At 38.5% G+C, this 22,232-nt stretch overlaps 1 protein-coding gene across 1 annotated transcript; it reads right to left on the minus strand.

The window, feature by feature from the left end:
* Positions 1-2,875: 2,875 nt before the first annotated feature.
* LOC144651482 (glucose-6-phosphate isomerase-like) lies at positions 2,876-22,135 on the minus strand. Its single transcript, XM_078511425.1, has 22 exons — positions 21,899-22,135; positions 20,941-21,031; positions 18,210-18,278; positions 18,010-18,078; positions 17,826-17,876; positions 17,108-17,132; positions 16,279-16,337; positions 14,506-14,652; positions 13,666-13,737; positions 13,358-13,402; positions 12,189-12,242; positions 11,950-12,010; positions 11,540-11,583; positions 11,006-11,041; positions 10,384-10,467; positions 9,769-9,801; positions 9,218-9,347; positions 8,158-8,234; positions 6,819-6,947; positions 5,932-6,007; positions 5,060-5,126; positions 2,876-3,955 (listed from the first exon to the last, which is right to left on the minus strand). Exons 1-22 carry the CDS (start codon positions 22,051-22,053, stop codon positions 3,829-3,831), a joined length of 1,701 nt encoding a protein of 566 aa, XP_078367551.1. The 5' UTR covers positions 22,054-22,135; the 3' UTR covers positions 2,876-3,828.
* Positions 22,136-22,232: the final 97 nt, after the last annotated feature.

The following is a 22,232-nucleotide window of genomic DNA, read 5'->3' on the forward strand; positions in this document are numbered from 1 at the left end:
TCTGTAAGATGTAAGAAGTGAAATCGAAACAGCATATTACGAAAGTTTAGAAATTCTCATATTTTTTTTTCAGGACACATGGAATTTTATTGCGTTTCTTTAAAGTTATCAAAACGATTCGCAACGTTTATAAAACGCGAGACAGACCGGTACAGTCAATATCGACTTCTGTAAGCCCGGGTGTAAAAGTGTGCCAAAGCTGAATTTTAAATGTTTAGTAAGAAAATAAAAATTCTCGGTCTTCAGGAGTCTTTTAGTAGTACTTAGTCAATTTTGAAATTGACTAACACAATAATCAAAATTCCTCTTGTGCCCTCATTTTAGGAGGGTGGGGGTGGGCGCTTATTCGAGGCTGGGCGCTTATTAACCTTTCCTACCTACAGGGTGGGCGCTAATTCGAGGTGGGCGCTTATTCGAGGTTGGGCGCTTAATCGAATAAATACGGTAATGTTTTACTATACTAATGACTCGAAGAAACAATTAATTTTACCCTCGTTAGTGCAGAATGCACTTTTGTGATGGTTTGGTGGGCTGTCGTACCCCTAGGTAAAACCTGGAGCACATCTACGTTACTTTCATATGAAGATCTCAAACGTATATATTTGTTTCAGAAAACCCTTTGCTCTCCTTGTGGTACTACTCAACGTAATTTACACCAAACGCATGCGCAGATTAGTATACGTTGTTTTCTGGAACTATCATGAACATCGCTTGTATTGCGTGTTTGCAATAGGCTTCCTGCAGACTTCTTGGCGCCAAGTAAAAACCGCAAATTAATTTTTAGATTTTGAGACTTTCACATCGCTTTCGTAATTAGGTATGCAAAAACTTGCACCGGGATTTTCGGCGTGAACACCTGATAACCAGGAAACAAATATCCTAGCTGTACTGCGTTTTAAAAAACCTGTCGAAAAATATGTTTTTTGATTAGATTTGTTTCTTTAGTTTTTGAGAATCGTCTTTCGTGCAGTCTAAACCGTAACTTAATTAAATTAAACAAATGTCATCGATGCCGCCGTAAAACAAACAAAAAACAAAAGTTTCATGTTATCGCATTTTCAAGGAAGACAAAAGTATTTTGTTACAAACGAACAAAAGTGTCGTGATACCCCGGGGGGGTACTCAAAAAAGTTTTATACGGGGAGGCTCCGCCCCAAGTTCTAACCCCTTACCCTTTTATATACCATTTTTGACAGAAATTGTACCCCTTTCGTATACCTTTAACTGAAAAAAGGTACCCCTTTCATATACCTAAGAGACATGGCGTGGACTTAAAATAGGACGTTTTCTTGTCATTTTTATGTAGCGCTCAATAAATTAAAGTAATACAGCCATAAATTGCGTCTGTTCGAAATATTTTAATTAAAGGCCCTTTTAAATAGCCAAATGACAGATTTCCATACCCTTTCATATACTTTAACTCGTGAAATCCCTACCCTTTTATATACCTGAAGCCTGAAAAAGGTACCCCTTTCGGGCGGAGCCTCCCCGTATAGGCCATTATAGGGAGTACCCCCCCCCCCCCCGGGCGTGATACGTTTGCAAAGATTAGCGTAAGGAACACCTGGGAAAGAATACAAGTAGCCTGTGAACAGTTTTTCCGAAAGTAAAATAAAGCAAATAAACACGAACATATATAAAACATCATACTTTCAATTGTTCCATATTGCATTCTGCACTTACCAAATCATCGAGATTTTTTTCTTCTCAGTTTTTCCCAAACCTATGTTGACAAACTCCCTAACCTGCGATCAGGCGTTCTTTTTTCTTTTTCGAAAGGGAGAGGGGAAAAAGAACGCCTGATACATTTATTTAACCAGCCACCAACCGCCCCCAAATTTAAATAAACTAAGGTGTCGTCGAGCTGTCAAACCACTCTTTGTAGTTGGCGGCAAATTCGAGACTCGGATTTCTACTAGGCGTGAAAAATATCTGCAGAATAATTGTACATGTACAGCCTGTATTAAAACTTCGCCGTGCTGACATAAAAATGCTTTTAGTAGCAGGGTGAGATGGCGCTTGCGAACATGTATTTATCAGTTGTAGATGCCGTCCCTTTATTTCAGCTCACAAAAAATCAAGGAATTCACCGACAAGAGCTGTTTCACGACAGATAGGATCATGTCGCGTTTGTAAACATTCCAACACCTCAGGAATATTGTTTGGTAAATTAAACTTTCCCGAAACGCATTGGAAGAACTGCCAAAACATTTTATCGAAACCAAATTACGCATCGTCGCACAGTCTATCTGTTCTGCCTTCAGACAATTACACTTGAAATATGTCAGGGCTTTAGCTAACGCAGAAGAGAACTCGTCCTCGCAGTAAACACGCCGCTTCTAAGCCGTTACCACAAGCTTCTGACCGGAAGTCTCGTAAAAGTACGACAGCCAATCAGTCCACACCACTTTATTGAGTATTGTTTCTCGACCAATCAGAAGAAAAACCAGAATCCGGTTTTTTACATGACTTTCGATAAGCAAATGTATCATGCCCTCCTTCCCCCGCTCAGTAGTAAGGAGGGAGGGCATGATTTCAGGTTACAAACTCCCCAGAAGACGCAGTACAGAATGATGCAGGGAGGCCTGGTTGCGTGTCATGCAGCAAGGTGAAGAATGTGTTTCTTGAGCTAAAGAAGCAAGTAGACAACTCGATCGAGAAACAGATTGCTCTCACATGGTAGCTATGGCTATAGCATAGCGTAATCGCTGTTACGTTGATGTATGTCTCTCACCGTCATAAGCTTTTCAACATGTTTGGGCAAGCGCATTATTTGTAATAATCAAGGTTATGTTTCCATGTAGCATTGTACGGATTACAAGAAATGAAGGCCAGTGAAACCAATTCGTAGTAACAAAATGACAAAAAAGCAAGCGAGGATAAGAAATTAAGGGTTTATTTGTTTAAAAACTGTTCACTTTGACTTCAGATTGTTAAACGTAGGAACTCTGTGTCATCTAGTGACAAATATGAAAAGTGAACGCTTCCTGAACAACTGTGGTGTAACCAGCTAGGGCAAATGAAATAAAATGAGAGACGCATATATTCTCTTTATTGTGCTACCGCTTACTTTACAGTAGTTTCTTAAAGGAGCAATGTTACGATATTGTATTTTTCACGATAGTCATTTTTCTGATTACTTTCAAATTGAAGGAAACCTATTTATTGCCATTGGTAAACAAAAAAAAAAATAGGTGAATGGCAATAAATACGTGGAAAAAAAAGATACCTCAAAATAAAAGTTGTCTAACATAAAAAACAACAACAAAGAAGATATAAAAACCAAAAAAAATAAAATAAACTAGAATAGTTTCAACTAACGAAGATTAAAAAACGGATTACGATCGACAACTTTGAAACTGAAAACTTGCCAATTTTTCCAAGAGGTGTTGTCCGTAACGTAGCTCCTTTAAAAACATTAAAACTGGTTCGGGACCGGCTCCAACTGTCCGTCTTAGAGAGCTGGTGTACGTCTTAGAGAGATGTCCATCTTATATAGGGAGTTTAGTTACAGTAAAATGACTTAATGAAAAACGGCAGGGACGGGACCAACACCAGATGCCCGTCTTATAGAGGTTTCCGTTACGAGAGAGTTGACTGTAGTGCAAAATAGTCCATGGAAACCTAGACTATAAGCACATCACACGTTTATCCCCTTTTTCAGAATATTTCCTACAGGTACAAATGTTCTGTTCTTGCTGCACTACATTATGCGAAACCCGTCATAAAAGTTCCTTTACTAATTCCATAAAACCTATTCACTATTTACTCTTCATTAATCACTAAAACCTAAACAATTGAGACCAGCCCCAAATTCCTGCAAAGCCATTACTTGGCCGAGTGCTTCTTAATGAAGTTGATGAGACCATTGGTGGAAGAGTCGTGTGACGTCACCGGTTCAGGTCCTTCCAGTTCAGGTTGAATTGCTTTAGCAAGCTGTTTTCCTAATTCGACTCTGCAATGAAAAAAAATTAACGGCATGCAGTGCATGCAGAGGCGATGACATTTAAATAAATATCTTTAATATTTTCAGAAAATTTGTTAAAAATAATAACGTACACTAAATAACATGACAACTTCTGTATTGAATGACTGTTCATCAAAATCGAAACAAAAGTTGTGTTATCTCCTTGCGTGATATCTCGTATAAGCCTGATATAAGATAAATCTCTTGAACGACCGAGGTCAAACGCGGTCTCATAATTGTTTTAAACACAAAAATTGCAGATGAAGTCTGTTTACTGAATCTGATAGAACTCGCCAAATATAATTTGACTCTTTCCTTTGTATTTTGTATAAGTCCTTTCTAACTTTAAAGGAGTATTTTGCTTTGTGATCATCGCAACGATTTCTTGTCCTAAACTTGACCATTCTCGTCCCCATACCCCTTTCGTTTCTCGAAAGGACTATGGGGACGAGAATGCAGATAAACGTGTCGCATGTGTTTAGTTACCAATCCTCAACCTCGAAAACTCGTCGCCGAGAAGAACCTGGACACGAGGGTAATTCTCACACCAAAACTAGGGCCACAGCATAAGGCGATTTGTCATCGCCTAAAAACAGGAGAAATTCAAGCGAAATGGGCGATATCCAGAAAATCGATTTTATATGTTGCAAATGACAACGGTCAAATCCAAGGTGGGGCTAAATGGAGAAATGATTTACATGTGGATGTTGTTGCTAGCATCTTCCTTTAAGCAATGCTTTTATCTGTGAAAAGAGATTCTTATTCGCTCGGAGCTGCAGCGAGTTGGGGTTGGGGGGGAGGAAATACTTCTTTTGGTAAGAACATGCGTTTCGTCAAACTGATAGAGCCTAAGATCTATCTATATTGGCCAGTTTTTTTACTTTGAACGCCCAAACCTCTACTGAAATATGGATCCTTATTAAGTAAAAAAAAAACCTATTCGCCCACTTCCTTTACAATTTCGTTATTTTTTTATTTAGTTGAATAAATTGAAAAGTTTTATTTGAACTCGTGTGTGTGTTTTGAGCATTGACTTTGAGGCTTGAGACTTGAGAAAATATTGACTACGCTGTGAAATTTTTAACTACTTACCCCCACTGGTCAAATGAGTTGATATCCCAGATAACTCCCTGACAGAATATCTTTTGCTCATACATGGCTGTGTAAAAAGTAAAAAAATCACAATTCAGTGATTAAGTTGCTTCATTATGCACTTGTCAGTTCACCCAAGGGAGGCAAGCGTGGCCGGGAGGCAAGCGTGGCCGAGTGGTTTAGGGCGCTGGTGTTGTAATCCGGAGGTCCCCGGTTCAAGACCTGCCCTTGCCACTAGCTGGATTTGTTTCTCGGTTGTCCCGAGTTCAAATCCTCGACCCCGCTTTGTATATAGCCAACTGGTCTGCCTCCTGCCAGTGGGATTTTTAACCTTGTTATGTTCATTTAAAAATATTTGTTTCTTCTTTTTCAGTGGCATGCCTGTAAACTAGCTATCTCGTAGAGATATGAAGCTAAGTGCATGACCACTATAAACACATTTATATTTTTTATTTATATTTATATTTTATCTGCGATTACAACACGTTCTGGGGCTAACTACAGGACATAAGGTGGAACACCATCTGACGAGGAAGGTAAAGAATCCGATCCAACGACGCGTCGACAAACGTGTCGGCAGAGCGTCGGTAGACTGTCGGCCGACAGTCGGCAACGGTAGTGTGTCCGCCGACGCGTCGGTAGTTTGTCGGCCGACACGTAGACCAACGCATTGTTTGGATCGGATTCTTTACGTTCCACTATCTGATAGCAATCTTGTTATAATACACAGGAAGCCCATCCAAGCGGTGTGACTGATTGTATGTTCGAAATATAAAGAAATGTGGATGTAAATGTATTAACATTCGACTCATCTAACAAAAGGCCTAACGGCTGTGATATTTTCTTAATTTTCTTTTGAACATGCAACTTACCGATCAAAGCACCCAGAATGAAGGGAGTTAGTTTTTGAAAGAGAATGGAATTCGTTGGCTTATTTCCGGCGAACATCTGCAATGGAATCAGAGAATGTCGGTTACTGCCGTAGAAACTCAAAAAAATGTTAAAACTGACAGGAATTGTACTTACAGATGAGGTCAAATTTATGTTATGCTTTGCTACGCTACACTACGCTACACTATGCTACGCTACGCTACGCTACGCTATGCTAGGCCATGTTATGTTATGCCATGCTATGCTGTTACGCTATGCTACGCTACGTTATGCTGTTGTTACGTTACGTTACTCTAACGTAACGTTACGTTATGTCATGTCATGTCCTAGTAGCTCTTTTCGCACGAGCAGTACTTTTCAGTAGAGCTGTAATCTAGCAGAGTCCGGGTTCCACAGGCAACCTACTTTTGTTTTTGGGCGACTTGTATGACTTTGCTATCAAAAAAGCTTTTAACCGCGGGGCACCCAAGATTTCTTACATAAGAGCCTTCAGGCATCATGCAATTATTCTAAGAGCAGGGCTTTGAGAAGTTGTATCTACCATGTTTAACCACTAAGCACGTTGTTGCGAACAAAAAATATGTGCCATTGTTTTCTAGGTCCTTATTATGGACATCAACAAAAATTATAACATTTCATTCGCAGGAAATCTCAATGATAGTACACTCAGGTCAAAAATTAAAACAGCAGAAGTTATTTTGATAACTAACCAAAAGGGACAAGATTGGGGACCATTACGACGGATACCAATGGTTAACGTAAAAAAAAATATATTGGGATAGAGTTTGGGTGCCCAACCGTAACGGGCCTCTTTTGCATACCGCCCGGGCATACCGTGGCTTAATCGAAAGATCCGATCACATGATACCTTGTGCGGTAAAATCTTCTCCAATGTTTCTCCTGTCTTTCCACTCTTCTCCAGCTCTGCCCGGGCTTCCTCGCTTGTCTTACCTTTCATCAGAGCCTCTGGTTGTGCCAGGAAATTGGCCAAAAGAATCTGTAACAAAACAAGGTGCACGGTGTGAGCAGACGTGTGTAACACACCATTACACCACTTTGAAAAAGGACGATCAAAACATTAATTAAACATTTATGGTCCATCAAATAGCTCTAGAAAGTATGAACGTGTTACAAGTTTCTTATTGCAGTTTTCAGTGAAATGCGAACTCTGAAATTCAAAATCCAACTAATTCTTAATTTTTAGTATACAGTCAACTCTCGCCTTGCGGACACCCCGCTATTACGGACGCTCGATATTACGGACAAAATTCAGATCCCCGGCGAAAGTTATAGAGGTTTGACTGGAAATGACTCCTGCTATTACGGACTCTCGCTATTACGGAATTACGGACACTTTCGTGGTACCAAAAGAACAATTTTATTGTTTTGACTCTCGATAAAGCGGACACCATGAACTTCTCACATAACGTTATCACGGAAAATTGCAGTGTGTTGAATACTATTTGTCGAAACACATTTCAGAAGTCTTCTGCAATAATTATTTTTGCATCAATTGCTTCAGTAGCTGTACACCAGACTTTGCTTTTTCACTTCAGCTTGCGTCCTTTTCTTCCAGACGACTCCTTTGGAGAGATCAAACCCTCAAACCCTCGACCATTGCCATTCTCCATACCTAACGACTACTGAGTTGTTTCACGACTGTTGATAAGCTCGTCATAACCCATACTATTTAACGTATGTTAATGCCATTTTTTTCCTCACACCCTGCTATTACGGACTCTCGCTATTACGGACACTAAACGGAGTCCCGAGCGTGTCCGCTATAACGAGAGTTGACTGTAGTAGGTCCACATCAACCCTTTGGCTGCCTTTTTACCCAACCTACTCATCAAATAAAGTATGTATGTATGTATGTATTGCGTTTTTCGCTGCCGTCAATCATAATTATGGCGACTGCCAACGAACTATGACAAAGAGAAACAAACAAAATGGATCGAAATCTACCAATCACAACTGACAGTCGCGACCTTTTGACCCGGTTGAAGTGAACTTATGTTTCCCGAGGGGTCCGCTAAGATGATTGATGGCAGCAAAAAGCGTAAACCGTTGGTCAAGGATTGAATTTCAGAGTTCGCATTTCACTGAAAACCACAATAAAAAAATGACAACACACCATGTAAACTCCTTTAGTCGTAAAACCACCCCAAGTTTGACAGTTTCGTTCGCAAAAAAATGAGACATTGCACCTTGTGATGTAATCCACAACCAATAGGATTGTGAGTCTCGACTGGTGCCAAGAAATCCGCTGGGATTAACTTTGTTCCTGAAAAGAAGAGGGAACGAAGTCTGGGTTTATTTCGGACTTGAGTAATAACAAACGGTAGCATGAAAAGAAATCCCTTTTATGGATGGTCACAGATTACTAAGAACTGATCTCTCTTCTTCCCGATATTTAAAGGTCTTTTATCCTCCCCCCCCCCCCCCGTTTTAATTTTTTAATGTCTTGCAGTGATGGGAGTATGCCTCCCTTCGCAAGACATCTTAATAGATGCAGATGCTCGTATTGAACAAAAACAATACATTAGGCTGTCAACAACAACAGGAATTTTAAGTCGTTTTTTTTAGCCTAGTGATTCACCACTAAAGGTGTGTAACCCCAGTTTCTGTAGCATGCAGCGACTAGAAGTATTTGCTACTTCCCCCAGAATGGGATCGTGTGTCCGAACTATTTGCAGACTTCACTACACCCCTGGGTGGAGAGAGGGAGAGTTAGAGAAGGGTCTTACCAAGAACACAACTGACGGACCCCGGCCTCATCGAACACACTAACAGTTAGCTAAACCACTGCACCTTTCAAGTACAACGCCACACAAACAATTTTGTTACTATTTAAATGTTAACTTAGCCATCTGATAGGCTAAGTTTTTATTTTATACAACATTAAGGTTTAGAGAGTTCTAATTTTCAGTTGTTATCTGTAAAGCTGCAAACGTCGGGTTTTTCCGATCCAACCTTTCCAAGAGGTAATCTCCTTACACCCCCTTGCCCCCCTCTCTCGTTCCCCATTGCCACGCCCAATACAACCACAGTTAGCCTTCTCTACAAGCCAAAACTGAAGTAGTACAAGAAAACTTTTTGTGCAAACATAAGACAGGGCTAAAGTTTAGGCAAAGCTCATGAGAAAAGATAACACCTAGCATGACTTTTAGCGGCATCATTTAGGCATAATAGGTCATAGAAATTGATGACATGTTTGTCCACAAAATGCACGTAGTGGATATTGTTTGTAGAGGACCGTGAAATAACCTTGATGGATGAGCTGATAAAAGGCGTGTTGTCCATTAGTTCCAGGCTCTCCCCACACAATGGGACCAGTTGAGTAGTTGACATGCGCACCACTGCGTGTCACAGACTTGCCATTAGATTCCATGTCACCCTACCAAAAGACATGCGCACAAAATTGTTGCTTTGTACACAGCAATCTAACTTTTGACGCAGGTACAAAGATAAGATTTTACTAGACTGAAAAACTTGAAACTCAATCGTAAAACTTGACTAAACTGAGAAAAAAAACTTGAAACTTTGACCTATTGATCCGTTAAACTTCACTAGACTGAAAAACACTTAAAACTTGAAACTTTTGAAGTATAAATGAACTCTTGAGACTGCAATAAAAGAACTTAAAACTTGGAATTATTGAATGGTCATATTCTTTAATAACTTCAATGAAAAAAACTTGAACTTTTGAATAGTTACACTCTACAAGACTAGAAATACTCGAACATTTGAGTCGTATACATTTTGCTGTTAACTTAACAACTGTTGCAGTACAAATTGTCAAACTTCACAAAACTTACTTGCTGGAAATAGGCGGCAAAACGGTGCATGTACTGAAAAGAGAACAACAGTTATTTAAGGTTAACAGTTCAGTTCTTCTGCATGAGGATAAAGTTTTTTTTTCCCAAAGGAAATCAAAATTATAACATATGAATTAAAAATGCAGTTTTATGGAAAAACCAGCAAAAGAGATAAAGTTTTTTTCTTCAATTTAGTTTTTCCTTTTCCCATGCTCTCGTATTTATTGTAAACAATCAACAATAGATTTATGGATTATACATATTTTGAGCTTTTATTCTAATTCATATCAATTTATAGTTTTAATACGTATATCTTACGCTTTTTATAACGGTTTTTTACATTTTTTATCCTTCTGTCCATTTTTAATTTGTACATGACCCCACAAGCTTGTAGCTTTTATCTCTCATCCTGTATAAATAAAGATTGCATGTATGTAATGTATCAGTTTTGGACTTTCCTTTCTCAAGCTCATTGCGTGTGACAGCTGGCAGCTACACGGTTCACTGGTACTAGTGCCTTACTTAGTCTCCTTCGCGGTCGTTGATTAGGACGTCACGCGTTGCGTGACGGGCGTGACGACCCAAACAACGGCTGCACAGGAGACTAGGGCTCACCTGGTCATATGGAAAAAGTCCATGCGTCTGAGCACCAAAGAAGTTGTTGTACCAAACTCCTAGCATCGCAAGGATAACTGGAATCTGCCAATAGTTCACGAAACGTCAGAATAGCACGATAAGGATACAACACATTCTGTATCTTCTTTTCCGAACTCTGACCAAGAAAAGACAGTACTTAAAAAATCACTGGATATTATTTCTCATAGTTTGTAGATTGTCAAGATGATGCGGGCAAACAGACACCAGCTAGCTCACTCACTGCACATAAAATTAACGTTTACTGCGTTCAGCTATAATATCTGAGAATTACTGGTGTCACGTTACCTAGACCCTCTGTAAGTTAGACACCTCTTTAAAAAGGACGCTTGGTGCAGGTCCCTACGGTGTCTGTCTTAGATAGTTGACTGAAGCAATTTATAATATGCCCCCCTTCCCCTCCCCCCCACCACCACCACCCCCTACCCGCCAAAAACATCCCATTAGCAACTAGAAGAAATTTGTTCCTCGGAAAAACCAGCCGTAAGAAAAACACGAGAAGGGTTATCACAGCAGTCATGAATGCTTTTGACTTTGAAGAAAATATAGTAGATCATATAGAGAGGATAGTGGGAACACTTACATTCTTATCCAAAGGAGTAGAGCAGAAGTGATTGTCCTAAAAAGAAAATATCACATGGATGTTAGGAAAAAGAACAAATTTCTGGTAATTTACCTGTAATTCTTGAAACAGAAAGTAAACGAAAAATAATAACCTGACAGTGAGTGGAGGGGGACAAGAGGGTGGGAGTCCGGGAGAAACTGAAAAAATTTCGCAACATTTCGACGTTATATTTTACAAACGACATAGGACAAAGAGGAGGGAACCACAACGGAAAGGGACGGGAAGCGGGAGGTTAAGATTCTCCTGTCCCCCCGCCCCCAGCAGCCAAGTTATTACAATGCTGCCACTTTTTCTCTTTCTCTTATTTCTTTTTTCGCTTTGAACACACTTGTGAACTCACGTTTGGCAGACAATTTCTGTGGTCCAAAAACGTTCGTGGGCACTTTTTACGAGTATGGACGCATAAAATTATCCCGGCAAAGCGTTGAAAGATCTATTATAATACATTCTTTACTGAACTATCACGTTTGGTCTGCAATAAGGATTACTTACCATAGCATGTGCCCCGGCAAGGAGAGCTTCAAAGTTATCCATTCCTACATCAGGGAAAAACAACTTTAGTTACCTCTGTGTACGTAATTTAGACAAGTCTCCAAGTGTTTAGATTGTCGAGATGAAGGGGGCAAACAGATATGAGCCAGCTTGCTCTCTGCACAGAAAATTGTGGAGAAAATAGGTGGAGGGCCTGAATGAGCTTTGCTTCTATGCCTATGGGAGGTTGGAGAGTCTCCTTGCAGGCTTTCAGAAATTGAATGTCATCTTCTGACAAAGGTTTCCTACTTGACTCTGAAAATCAGCATCAGTTGAAACTGACTGACTGTCTGTGAAAGGAAGTGGCAGGGTGGAGGTTCGGGTACGATCATAAACTGCCTCGAAGGACTTTATAACAGATGACTGATTACCGATGTAAACAGCAATGGACATCCCAATGGCAGACCAAAGAGAGTAACGTCCTCCAACCCACTAAAGAAACAAAGAAACAAACAATAAATAGGATGAATATAGTAAGAAATAAGTATTCTTACTAAAGAGGTCTCACTGTACAAACTGTAAGTGTCCCTCTCCTAACCGATTAAGATTCATATTGTCATCGTATTTTGTAAGGTTTGCCTCTTTATAAATATGAACATTCAATACTTACATCCCAAAATGCAAACATGTTATTTTTGTCAATTCCAAATTTTGTGACCTCCACCTGTGAAAAAAGCAAACTTAATCAATTGTGGCCAAAAGATCAGAACAGTAGATGCAAACTCCAGCCAGGCTTGGCTGGGTGAAATATGTCTCTCAAAGTACCATTCCACCTTGAGGTGTAGGAATAGATGTCAGCTTATCGTTAGGGCACCCTGAAAAATGCTGGTTGGTGACCTGTGATCAATGAACTAGCATCTTACTCAGGGAAAGTACAACAGAAACTGGCGTGGACTGGCCATTACGTAGTAAATAAACCCCTTAGGGCGACTGATATATTGGAGGATTTATGGCCAAGGTTGAAAGATGAACAGTTGGCAGAGAAGCGATGTTTCATGGGCAACTGTGAAATTGTGAGGACAATCTTTCAGCCATGTGCATTATCCTCCAATACACCAGCAAGCCAGAAAGGGGTTGATTTGTTTTACAACCCTCTAATTAATTTCTACAAATTATGCACTTTATCGCCGGCAAATAGGAAAAATCCTACAGGGATAATCACAGTGTAACTGTGGTTGAAATAAAATGCAAGTTGATTGCTTTACATATTTTTTTAACACTGTGATTTGATTAAAAAGTTAGACTTAAAAAGGTCACTTTCATTGTTGTTTGTTTTGTACTTGTCTATAAATTGGGTGGGGTATATTGTCTGATACCCGCCGTCCGATTTTGTAGCATGTGATGAGTTTTGGACAATGACCATGCATGGAAATTTATCTGTGAGTTATAAACTTTAATATCAATTTTGTTATATAATATCAGGACACTGCCTTACTCAAAAATCAGATTTACAGTGTTTGTATATGTTAATTAAATATGGCTGCTTGAGAAAGTACTTTCAATTGATCAACTCACAAGAGCAGGGCAAAAAATACCATACACTGTATGTAGCAAATTAAAAGTACAAAAAATAATTATTTGAGACTTCAATATGATACATAATGGAGGTTGAGGGTTTAACACTGGCCTTAAGATAATGCAAAGCCATGAACAGTGGTTGGAAGAAGCTACAACTGAAGTAACATGAGAATCTAACGCTAAAAGATATTTTAAATGTGTAAGGTACTGTTTATCTCTTCATAAACTTAGGGAGAAGGGGCAAAAAAATTTAAATCATACCTCATTAGTGGAAAGTGCAATGAAGTGCTTTGCTACAGCTGATTCCTGTTTTGAGAAGAAGAATCTTTATCAGCAAAATGTGTAAATATGCAAGAAACTGTTTTAAATAGCACAATGATTGCCAGTGGGAAGTTAGTAAAGAAGGCTTTTAAAATTATTATTAGTTTTATAACCTAAAACACAAACACATCTTGTCATATTCAAATATCTCTTGGAGATAGATCTATGATGGTATAAACCTGTGCATGACTGATGTACATTGTAAAATGGCTAAGGCTTACAAGTGGCCATCTTAATAGTTGACTTACATCCTTCAACTTGTCAAGAAGCCATTTCCTTGCTGACTTTGCATTTGTGATGGTCTCTATGGTGGTGAATGTCTGCAAGGAGAAGAGACTAATAAACTGAGTGACTACATCATTCAATGTTAGTCAATAATTTGAGGTACATGTAAACCTGGATTTGGATTGCCTTTAAAGTTGTTGTTTTAGACCACATGTAGGTGAGGTCCCTAGAAGAAATGTTAGGACAAGGAACCGGCAGATAAAAGAATCAAGGGGCTAGGCATATTTGCTTTGTACAAATAAAGAGGGTATGGATTAGGAAAAAAAGTGGATAAATGATAAGAGGCCCTGTCAGGGTAAATTTCGACAAGTAACACAGTACAAAAAGTAGGGACAGCACATAAAATAAAATCACAACAAATGAAAACCCTTTTGGAAAAACATAAAATTCCGACAAGGACAAGCAATTTTTCTTCAATGCAACTACCAACAGTGATGGGATGTACGATAAAAAAGTGACATGGGCCTTTTTTAAATGTTAGACAAGTGACATGGGATCCCCCCTGGCAGGGCCTCTGATAAGGACAGATCTAAATCTTGTGGTTTCTTAAACACTTCCACATATTTCCCTGCTCAAAGGCTAAAACAAATGCCATGGCTAGGTAAGCCTGGGGTCTGATAAGGGGTAGGGCAGAGAGGCCAGATGAAAGGGTCAGGTAAGGGGCATACCATGCAAAAGTCCACTACTAAGGGACCAGAAAATACAGTCCAACTAACAAAACAGACACCAAATTACAAACAAAATACCATTTGAATATTTACAAAAAATAACTGAAAGATGATTAAAAGAGAAGTTCATACTACCTTTGATGCTACAATGAACAAAGTTGTTTCTGGATTTAACGTTTCCACTGTCTTCGCTAGGTGAGTTCCATCAATGTTGGATACAAAATGGACATGGAGGTCCTTCTTGCCATAAGGTTTAAGAGCTTCAGTCACCATCAGAGGTCCCTAAAAAAATTACAACCAGGGTCATAATATTTTAAGTACATTTATTTAAAAATGAATCATGTAAACAGTCACAAATACTTACTGCGTCTGACTAGTAAATATAGCATGCTTATTAAAAGCATGCTGCATTGCATGCGCCCTAAACTATTTTTACATTTTACACTTAATATTCAAAGACTAAAAGATATTTAAAAAGTGACTCTTAGTCATGTCTGGAATTTTTAGAATTTTTTTACAATGCAAGTTGAAAAAAATGTTTTTTTTTTCTAAATAAACTTAAATTAAACTAGAACAACAACAACTTAACATATTTTTTATTAAAATAACTGTTTTTAATTTAAAATTATTGGCTAGTAAAAACATAACTAATAGAAAACTGCACAAGTTTTGCAAAACTATTGCAGCAGATAACAAAAATTGGTTGACATCACACTGGTTGACAAAGTTAAGCAAAATACACCACTGTTAAGGTTTTTTAACAAATCATTTTAAAGCCAAACAGACATGCATATCCATTCACTGCTGTCAGTATAAAGTCAGTTGTACAAATTACACTGCATGACTGTTACTGTGTTACTTTGACCAGTGACAGCTAAAAGAGGGGGAGGGGGTGGGGGGAGCTGGGGACCTCTCCTTCTTCTGTATGGAAAACAAGACTGACTTGGCCAAGATGCTGAGGTCAGCCATTTAATTATGAAACAACATGTATCAGCAGTTACAAAAAATGCAAACCTTCCAGAGCAGCAACCTATCAATCCATCACTGGTGACAATTTCATTATGTTTTATTTGTTTTATAACTTTCACTCAACACATTGTTCTAGAAAAAGTGTACCCCTCATGAAAGTGGCAGGTTTTCCGAAATGACCCCTTTCCCTTCTTCCAACCTGGAAATTCCATTTAGCTTCATAAAATACAAACTAGAAATAGAAACCCTGGTTTTTGAAATCGCTTTCTCAGAATTTCAAGTCAGACCCTCCCAGGGGTGGGTACAGTCAACTCTCTCTAAGACGGACACCTTCGGGACTGGCCACAGCTGTCCGTCTTAGAGATGTGTCCGCTCTGTAAAGAGTCGAGGCAACATGACACGAGTCATTCCGAGATAATAAAGCTAAACCTTTGCACAATGCAACAAACCTTTGCTAACTGCAACAAGATTAAAATAATAAAAGGACCCTATTTGCTTTTTAAAGCAAAAATGTAGAGCTTCTACAAACTGTAACACTGTAAGTAGAGAACGACCTCTTTAGTGTCCATATACGTAAGCAAAGAAGTAATCCGTCAAAGCGTCATTGTTTGTAGTTACTAAGCTTGGTATACACGTATCCTTTGGGCACTGACTAACTTTGAGAAGTTTGGAAGTATTTTCACTAATAAAATATGATAAAAAAACCTTCTCAAGTGTCCGTTAATGATTTCAAAGTGTCCGTTGTCCGTCTTAGAGGAGTGTCCGTCTTATAGGGAGTTTGGTTATAGCAAAATGACTGAAAACGGCAGGGACCATCACCAGGTGTCCGTCTTATGGAGGTGTCCATTAAAAGAGAGTTGACTGTATAGATATTTTCTGTAACAATCTTGGCCTGTTTTTCTTCTTCAAACTACATTGACCTATAATTCATAAACTTACCAGATCGGACCCTCCAATTCCAATGTTCACAACATCTGTTATTGTTTTCCCAGTGTAGCCTGAACAGGACAACAGAACACATAACACAAAAAAATTTTAAAATTAAAATACTTTTTCAAGAAGAAAGACAACTACAGCTATCAATCTTGGTAATTAATACTCATCAAAGTAGGGTTAGAGTTTAAATGTTCAACCAAAAAGCATGGAGGAATTATATAAAGAGTGGAAAAGTAGAGTAGTGATGTGCGCACCTAACATTTGACACATATTTATTTTACATTGTATATTTGGAGGTGCAGTAGCCTTACAGTTAGTGCACTGGGTACCTGAGTTGTGTTCTTGGGCAAGACACTTATTAATTAACTCTCACAGTTCCCCTATATATACCCAGGTCAAATGGGTACCAGTTGGCGAACTCACTGCTGGGGGTAGCCCTGCAATGGACTAGCATTCCATCCAGGAGGGAGTAGAAATTAATATTCTTAGTCGCTTTATGCTACTCAGAAACTGGGATAAGCTCTGGCCTGATGGCCCTTAACACTAAGCTTGAACACTGACAGAATCAGGAACAGGAAATAAGGAATAGAATTCTTAGCAAGCTTTTTTAATTTAACGAAAACATCTGTAAACTCTGTTATTAAATTTTCTTACTAGTTGACCTAAAAAGGTACTTTTGTGAACTACAGTTACTGTAGTAACTGTTATAGTTCCAATTTTGCCAGTTGAAACGTCACGATCTACATCACAAGTGACACTATCTCGTGAGACAAACGAAAAATACTTTATTATTAATATTATTATGGTTGTAAAAAATTAATAAAATGACTACCTTTCCATGTGCCATTTCTCACAGCCTGCAAAGAAAGTAATTATAATAAATATTTATTATCAACTGATCACTTATTTTATGATAAATAATAATTAATCATCAATTTTTTCCAATTGCTATTCTAAATGTAGTGGGATGGGATACTGTACAACTTAATCACAGAAGCTTATTAATAAACAAGTTACCCTTGATGTAGTTTTAGCAACACAACCCTCACTAAGGTTCAGACAGCGCAAGAGGAATGAGGCAGGAAAGTGAGAAAAGCAATCAACAGTTACATTGTAGTAATAGTAAACATTAGTAGAGGTGGTGAGAGGTCCTTCAAAAAATGTGTGTCTCGCAAAATTTTAGCCAAATTTCACGGGAATTGTCGTCTCGAATTTTTCTTAGACGCCTTCTCGAAGTCTCGATTTCTTTTGCAAGGCTAAAAAGGTCTCGGGTTCGCAGAAAAGATATCAGTCTCACCATCTCGCAAAGTCTCGCATTTACCATTTGACACCCCTATTAGTTCACAATTATTCAAAAAGATGATCTTAATTTGATGTACAGGTATGTAGCAACAATTTTTATACATGGCAGTTCTTCAGCTATTTTGGTTTGCATCGTTTTTGCTCTCTTTTCACCCTTTGTGAACCCCTACATGTATTTGGGAGCAAGAAAAGGCCCATCTGCACTATCCCCTCTTATTTGAGAACTTTTAGTTCTGTCACTAACCCACCTCAGTGAAAGATCGCATCTGGTTAAGAACTGCATTCACATCATCCATTACCTGATAAGGAAAAATGTATTTTTTATACTACATGATTGTACTTTACTTTAAATTTAATATAAAAATTATAATTTTATTATATTATTAGTGTTGTACCAGAAAGTGACAAAAATACAAAGGCTACAAAACTTACGTTCTTCCCATCCACATTAATTGGAGTGTTAGAACGGTTTCTGAGAGCCACATGGAGAACTGCTCGGTTCTGAAATATAGCATTTAAAAGAAAAAAAGAACTAGCTTTATCATTCCAAGTTACTTATTAACAGCACAGTGACAAATATTGATCTAATGCTAAGAGACATTCTTACAGGTATATCTATTCCCTAAACAAACCTCAGTAAAGTTAATTTTCTCTCCAGAAAACATCTTTTGACGAGCATTCTCAATTCCCCTGGCTTTGGCCTGTAACAGCAAAGAGATAAAAGAGATTGATGCAGCACTGTTACAGTGCGAATACTCGAACCGGGACAGTTGGAACAAAGTTAACCAATGACAACGTTAATTGAGAACAAAGGATGTCGACCTTTTTCGTTAACAGACCAATGACGTTCAAGAACGCAAACAATGGATTTACAGAAAAATTTGAAAACTCAACAACGTTGCAAATAGTTGCGGACCTCTCAGGAAACTCGCCTTGTTTTTGATTGGTTAGTTTCGATCCTTAATTTTCAAGAGGTCGTAGATAGATTGTAGATAGATAAAGTTAGACAAGTTTATATACAAGATGTATGTTACAATATCATCTTCGCGAAAAGTTTACAAATACGAACCGTGAATGAACTCTTCACGGCCAGGAGTTGTGATTTGAATATTCCACACTGTGTTCGCTCTTGTTTGAAAACTTTCACGAGTTCCGGAAATAAAATGAAGACGGTGAAATCAAATTCACGCCGTAATTATTTTCATTTCGCTCTAGCTTTTCAGTAGCTTTGCTGTCTGTTGCCTTGAAATCGATGCGAGTCACTTCCTCGCCAATGTTAACAAAATGCTTTTACACCTTCGTATGACTTTGAAATTCATGAAAACAGAATACTTATATCGTCGGTCAATGCCGTATAACTGTCCACAAGTTACCACTTTACATTTTTTGACACGATTTGAGGCCACGTGAAATGTAAACATCAGGTCGAATGTTGTTTTCGCTTGTTTGCTCACGGACTCATTTTCTGTCGGTTATCTACTGTTACAAAAGTTGTAAACTCACGGTTTTCGTGAAAGAGGAGTTTGTTCCGTTTCGTCATTGAGTCTTCAATCTTTCTGTGGTTTTATAAAATTACCTCAGGCTAAAGTCACTGAAACTTTTATGGAAGAAAGTTCATTTCATGCGGCGAAAGCAAAATTGCCATTAATAAAATATGCAAGGTAAGTTGTCGCTGTGGCGGCATTCCAAATCTTTCTTGCCTTGTCTTTCGTCAGAAACAAAAAATAATCAACAAACACGAGTATGTAACTTAGAAGAGTGAAAACAACTGACTTTTCAAACATGAAATCTAGAACGTTTCTATTCACTTTCTGCTCACATGCGACATAAGACACTGCATACGACGGAATAGGCACTTGAGACATCCTTTGAAGCAATTCCATTCCGTTTCGCGTCTTCGCGCTTGTCGTGAATAAAAGCGTCCTTCGTTATTCTTTACTGTGCTATCACCAACGAAGAGCAATACAATTTTATCAGAAAATTTCTTTTGAAGAATTTTTCAGCCTGTGAAAGCCAACTTTTGATTACGGTTTTACGAGCGCTACTGAAAATTTGGTGCAGTCATGTGAAAATTTAGGATCGAAACTATCCAATCAAATACAAGGCAAGTTTCCTGAGAGGTCCGCAACTGTTTCAAACGTTGTTGACTGTTTAAATTTTGTTGCAAATCTATTGTTTGCGGACTTGGACGTTATTGGTCCATTTCTAAAAAAGGTCGCCATTCTTTGTTCTCAATTAGCGTTGTGATTGGTTAACTTTGTTCCAACTGTCCCGGTTCGAGTATTCGCACTGTAAACAGAAGCATTTCATTTTAATTAAAGTAAATGGACAATTTCACATTTGGAGAGAGAGACAAGCACAGATTCTCTCATTAAGATTTGATGGTAATCCTTACAACAAATCAGCTAGGATAACTGGTATTATTTTTAATCATTTTTGGTTGGCATTTGTTAGGAGTCTTGTAGTGGGCGTAATTCCTGTCTAAGAATTTGTACTTCTAGAAAATATCCATACTTGCCGGCAACAGAAGGGATTGAAAGATTCCGGGGAAGATCAGGGATGATCACAGGGCAAATCCCTTCCAAATGGGAAGGTATCTAATGGATATTTCCTTGAACTGTACCAGTTGGATAATATAATTATGTTTCCTGAAGGCTGATCAAAAGATGATGATGATGATGATGAATTTAATAATTATGTGAAGGTAAAACATCTATATCCTCAAAAAACAAATAATTCATAAAAAATATACAGTAGAACCCCGGTAACTCGAACTCGGATAACTCGAACAACCCCGCTAACTCGAACGAACTTCCATTTCCCTTGGATTTGACCCACACTTTTCAGTCATTTTTACTCGGTTAACTCGAACACAGATACTGTAACTCGAAAACCCCGCTAACTCAAACTTAATTTCGTTTCCCTTGAACAAAATTTGGGTCAAATTTACCCCGATAACTTGAATTCCGGTTCTTGCAACTTGGCACGGGTTGCCCATTGATTTGAGCAACGAACAGATCACGTATTTGACAGCCATTTTCCACTCTTATCATAAGAATACATGGTCTTGTTAGAGTTTCTGACAAGATAAGTTCAATTTGCACTGTACTGTTTACTGAAGTGCTGAAAAATCGGTTATCTATCAATTATTAACTTGGCAAATTAAATATGCAATCGACCCCGAACTGTTTTTCATTTCCCTTCAGAGTTCGAGTTACCGGGGTTCTACTGTATTTATATTTTTTTTTTTAGAAACCTACAACATCACATATCCAGTTTGTGATGGATACTTCATTTATAAAAAATTAATTTATAAATTCCATTGTACAGGTTTATCTTATGGTCAGACTTTTCTTAACATACCAGATTCATAAGATGTTTCATGGTCTCTTCTGTGATGATGTTTTTGGAATAATCAACCAAGATAACACCATCTTTAGTATCAAGCTGCACACTTCAAGGAGACAAAAAATATACCAAGAAACACACAAATCAGATTGAACACAGGGAATTAGCACATTTTACTTAACAGGGGGCCATATCAACAGGGAAAACTTGCACATACGTGCATTTAGGTTGAGAAGAGGGGCAAGAAATTTGGCTTGATTGCTTAATGCCTACAAGTTGCCGTAACACCCTGAATGAGTAAGTAGTGATTTTCGACTGTTGTCAGGGCTTCCGTCTAGAGAAACTCTGTATTTAGGTTAAGAACTGATCAGCATTTAAGTTGGAATCAACCCTTGGTAATGATCCAAGTTGATCCAAGACTCCAGTGTGTGTACATGTTACTCACCCCTCCCTCTCACCCATTGAACCCAGCTCTCCCTTGCCATCCCACCCCCGACATACATGCAAAATCACAAGACAAAAGCTTTTACTTCATTAATACCTATATTAGCCTTAAATGTTAAAGCCTAAGCTAAACAGAAAACAAAGGAATACTTATGACCTGCATGCAAAGTTACTTGCAAAATTCATTTGATCTTGTAAATGAAATAGAGCATAAACGTGAGAACGCTAACTGGTTACGCATACTGATCATAAACTTTTAATTCCAATCTGAACGTTTCCTGAACGATCGATGTGCAAACCATGCAGAGAGACACGCATTTTTATGACCTTGAAAAAACGGCTGCTGCAAAAGCAGTTCTATCAATGATGTCAATGATCCGCCTTCTTGAATTATTTAAGAAGTGACAAGTTCGACACGGATAAAGAAAGCATACCTACAGTCCAATCTAAACAAAACATATCAAAACAACTAAACAACAGATCAATATTATTAAAGGCGTGCGGGAAGGCGTGTTCCCTTCAGCTATACCTGAATTTCTCAAATCTCCCGGGATCTCCCTCGAAGAGACTGCGCATATGAAGCTTGGACGCAGTTTCATAGTGAGATTGCAGTGCAGAAAACTCCGGACACTCTGTAAGAGAGGTAGCCATGTCTAACTTTGCGATTTTGGGGGCTGTGTTCATCAATATCACCGCAAAATTTGCAAAGAAATGCAAAGTCAGCCCTTGACAGGGGCAATATCGACAGCAATCGGTCAGGCGTAATCCGACGACAGCTCCGTCATGTAATGGTCATGAAATGCGGCTTGTTCGCCAGACTCGTTCCCAGTCAGACGACGTCGGGCACAACTATTCGAAACTCC

Source organism: Oculina patagonica, chromosome 4 (assembly GCF_052425735.1).
Source record: "Oculina patagonica isolate OP01 chromosome 4, crgOcupat, whole genome shotgun sequence".
NCBI lineage: Eukaryota > Metazoa > Cnidaria > Anthozoa > Scleractinia > Oculinidae > Oculina > Oculina patagonica.

What these genes read in the sequence shown, in the direction of transcription:
- LOC144651482 (XM_078511425.1), bottom strand. Translation starts at nt 22,053, where the DNA reads ATGAACACAGCCCCCAAAATCGCAAAGTTAGACATGGCTACCTCTCTT. An exon ending in AGAAAATTAACTTTACTGAG is followed by an intron (nt 18,079 to 18,209) that starts GTTTGTTTAGGG and finishes GCTATATTTCAG; the next exon opens with AACCGAGCAGTTCTCCATGT. An exon ending in TTGCCGCCTATTTCCAGCAA is followed by an intron (nt 9,348 to 9,768) that starts GTAAGTTTTGTG and finishes GTCTTTTGGTAG; the next exon opens with GGTGACATGGAATCTAATGG.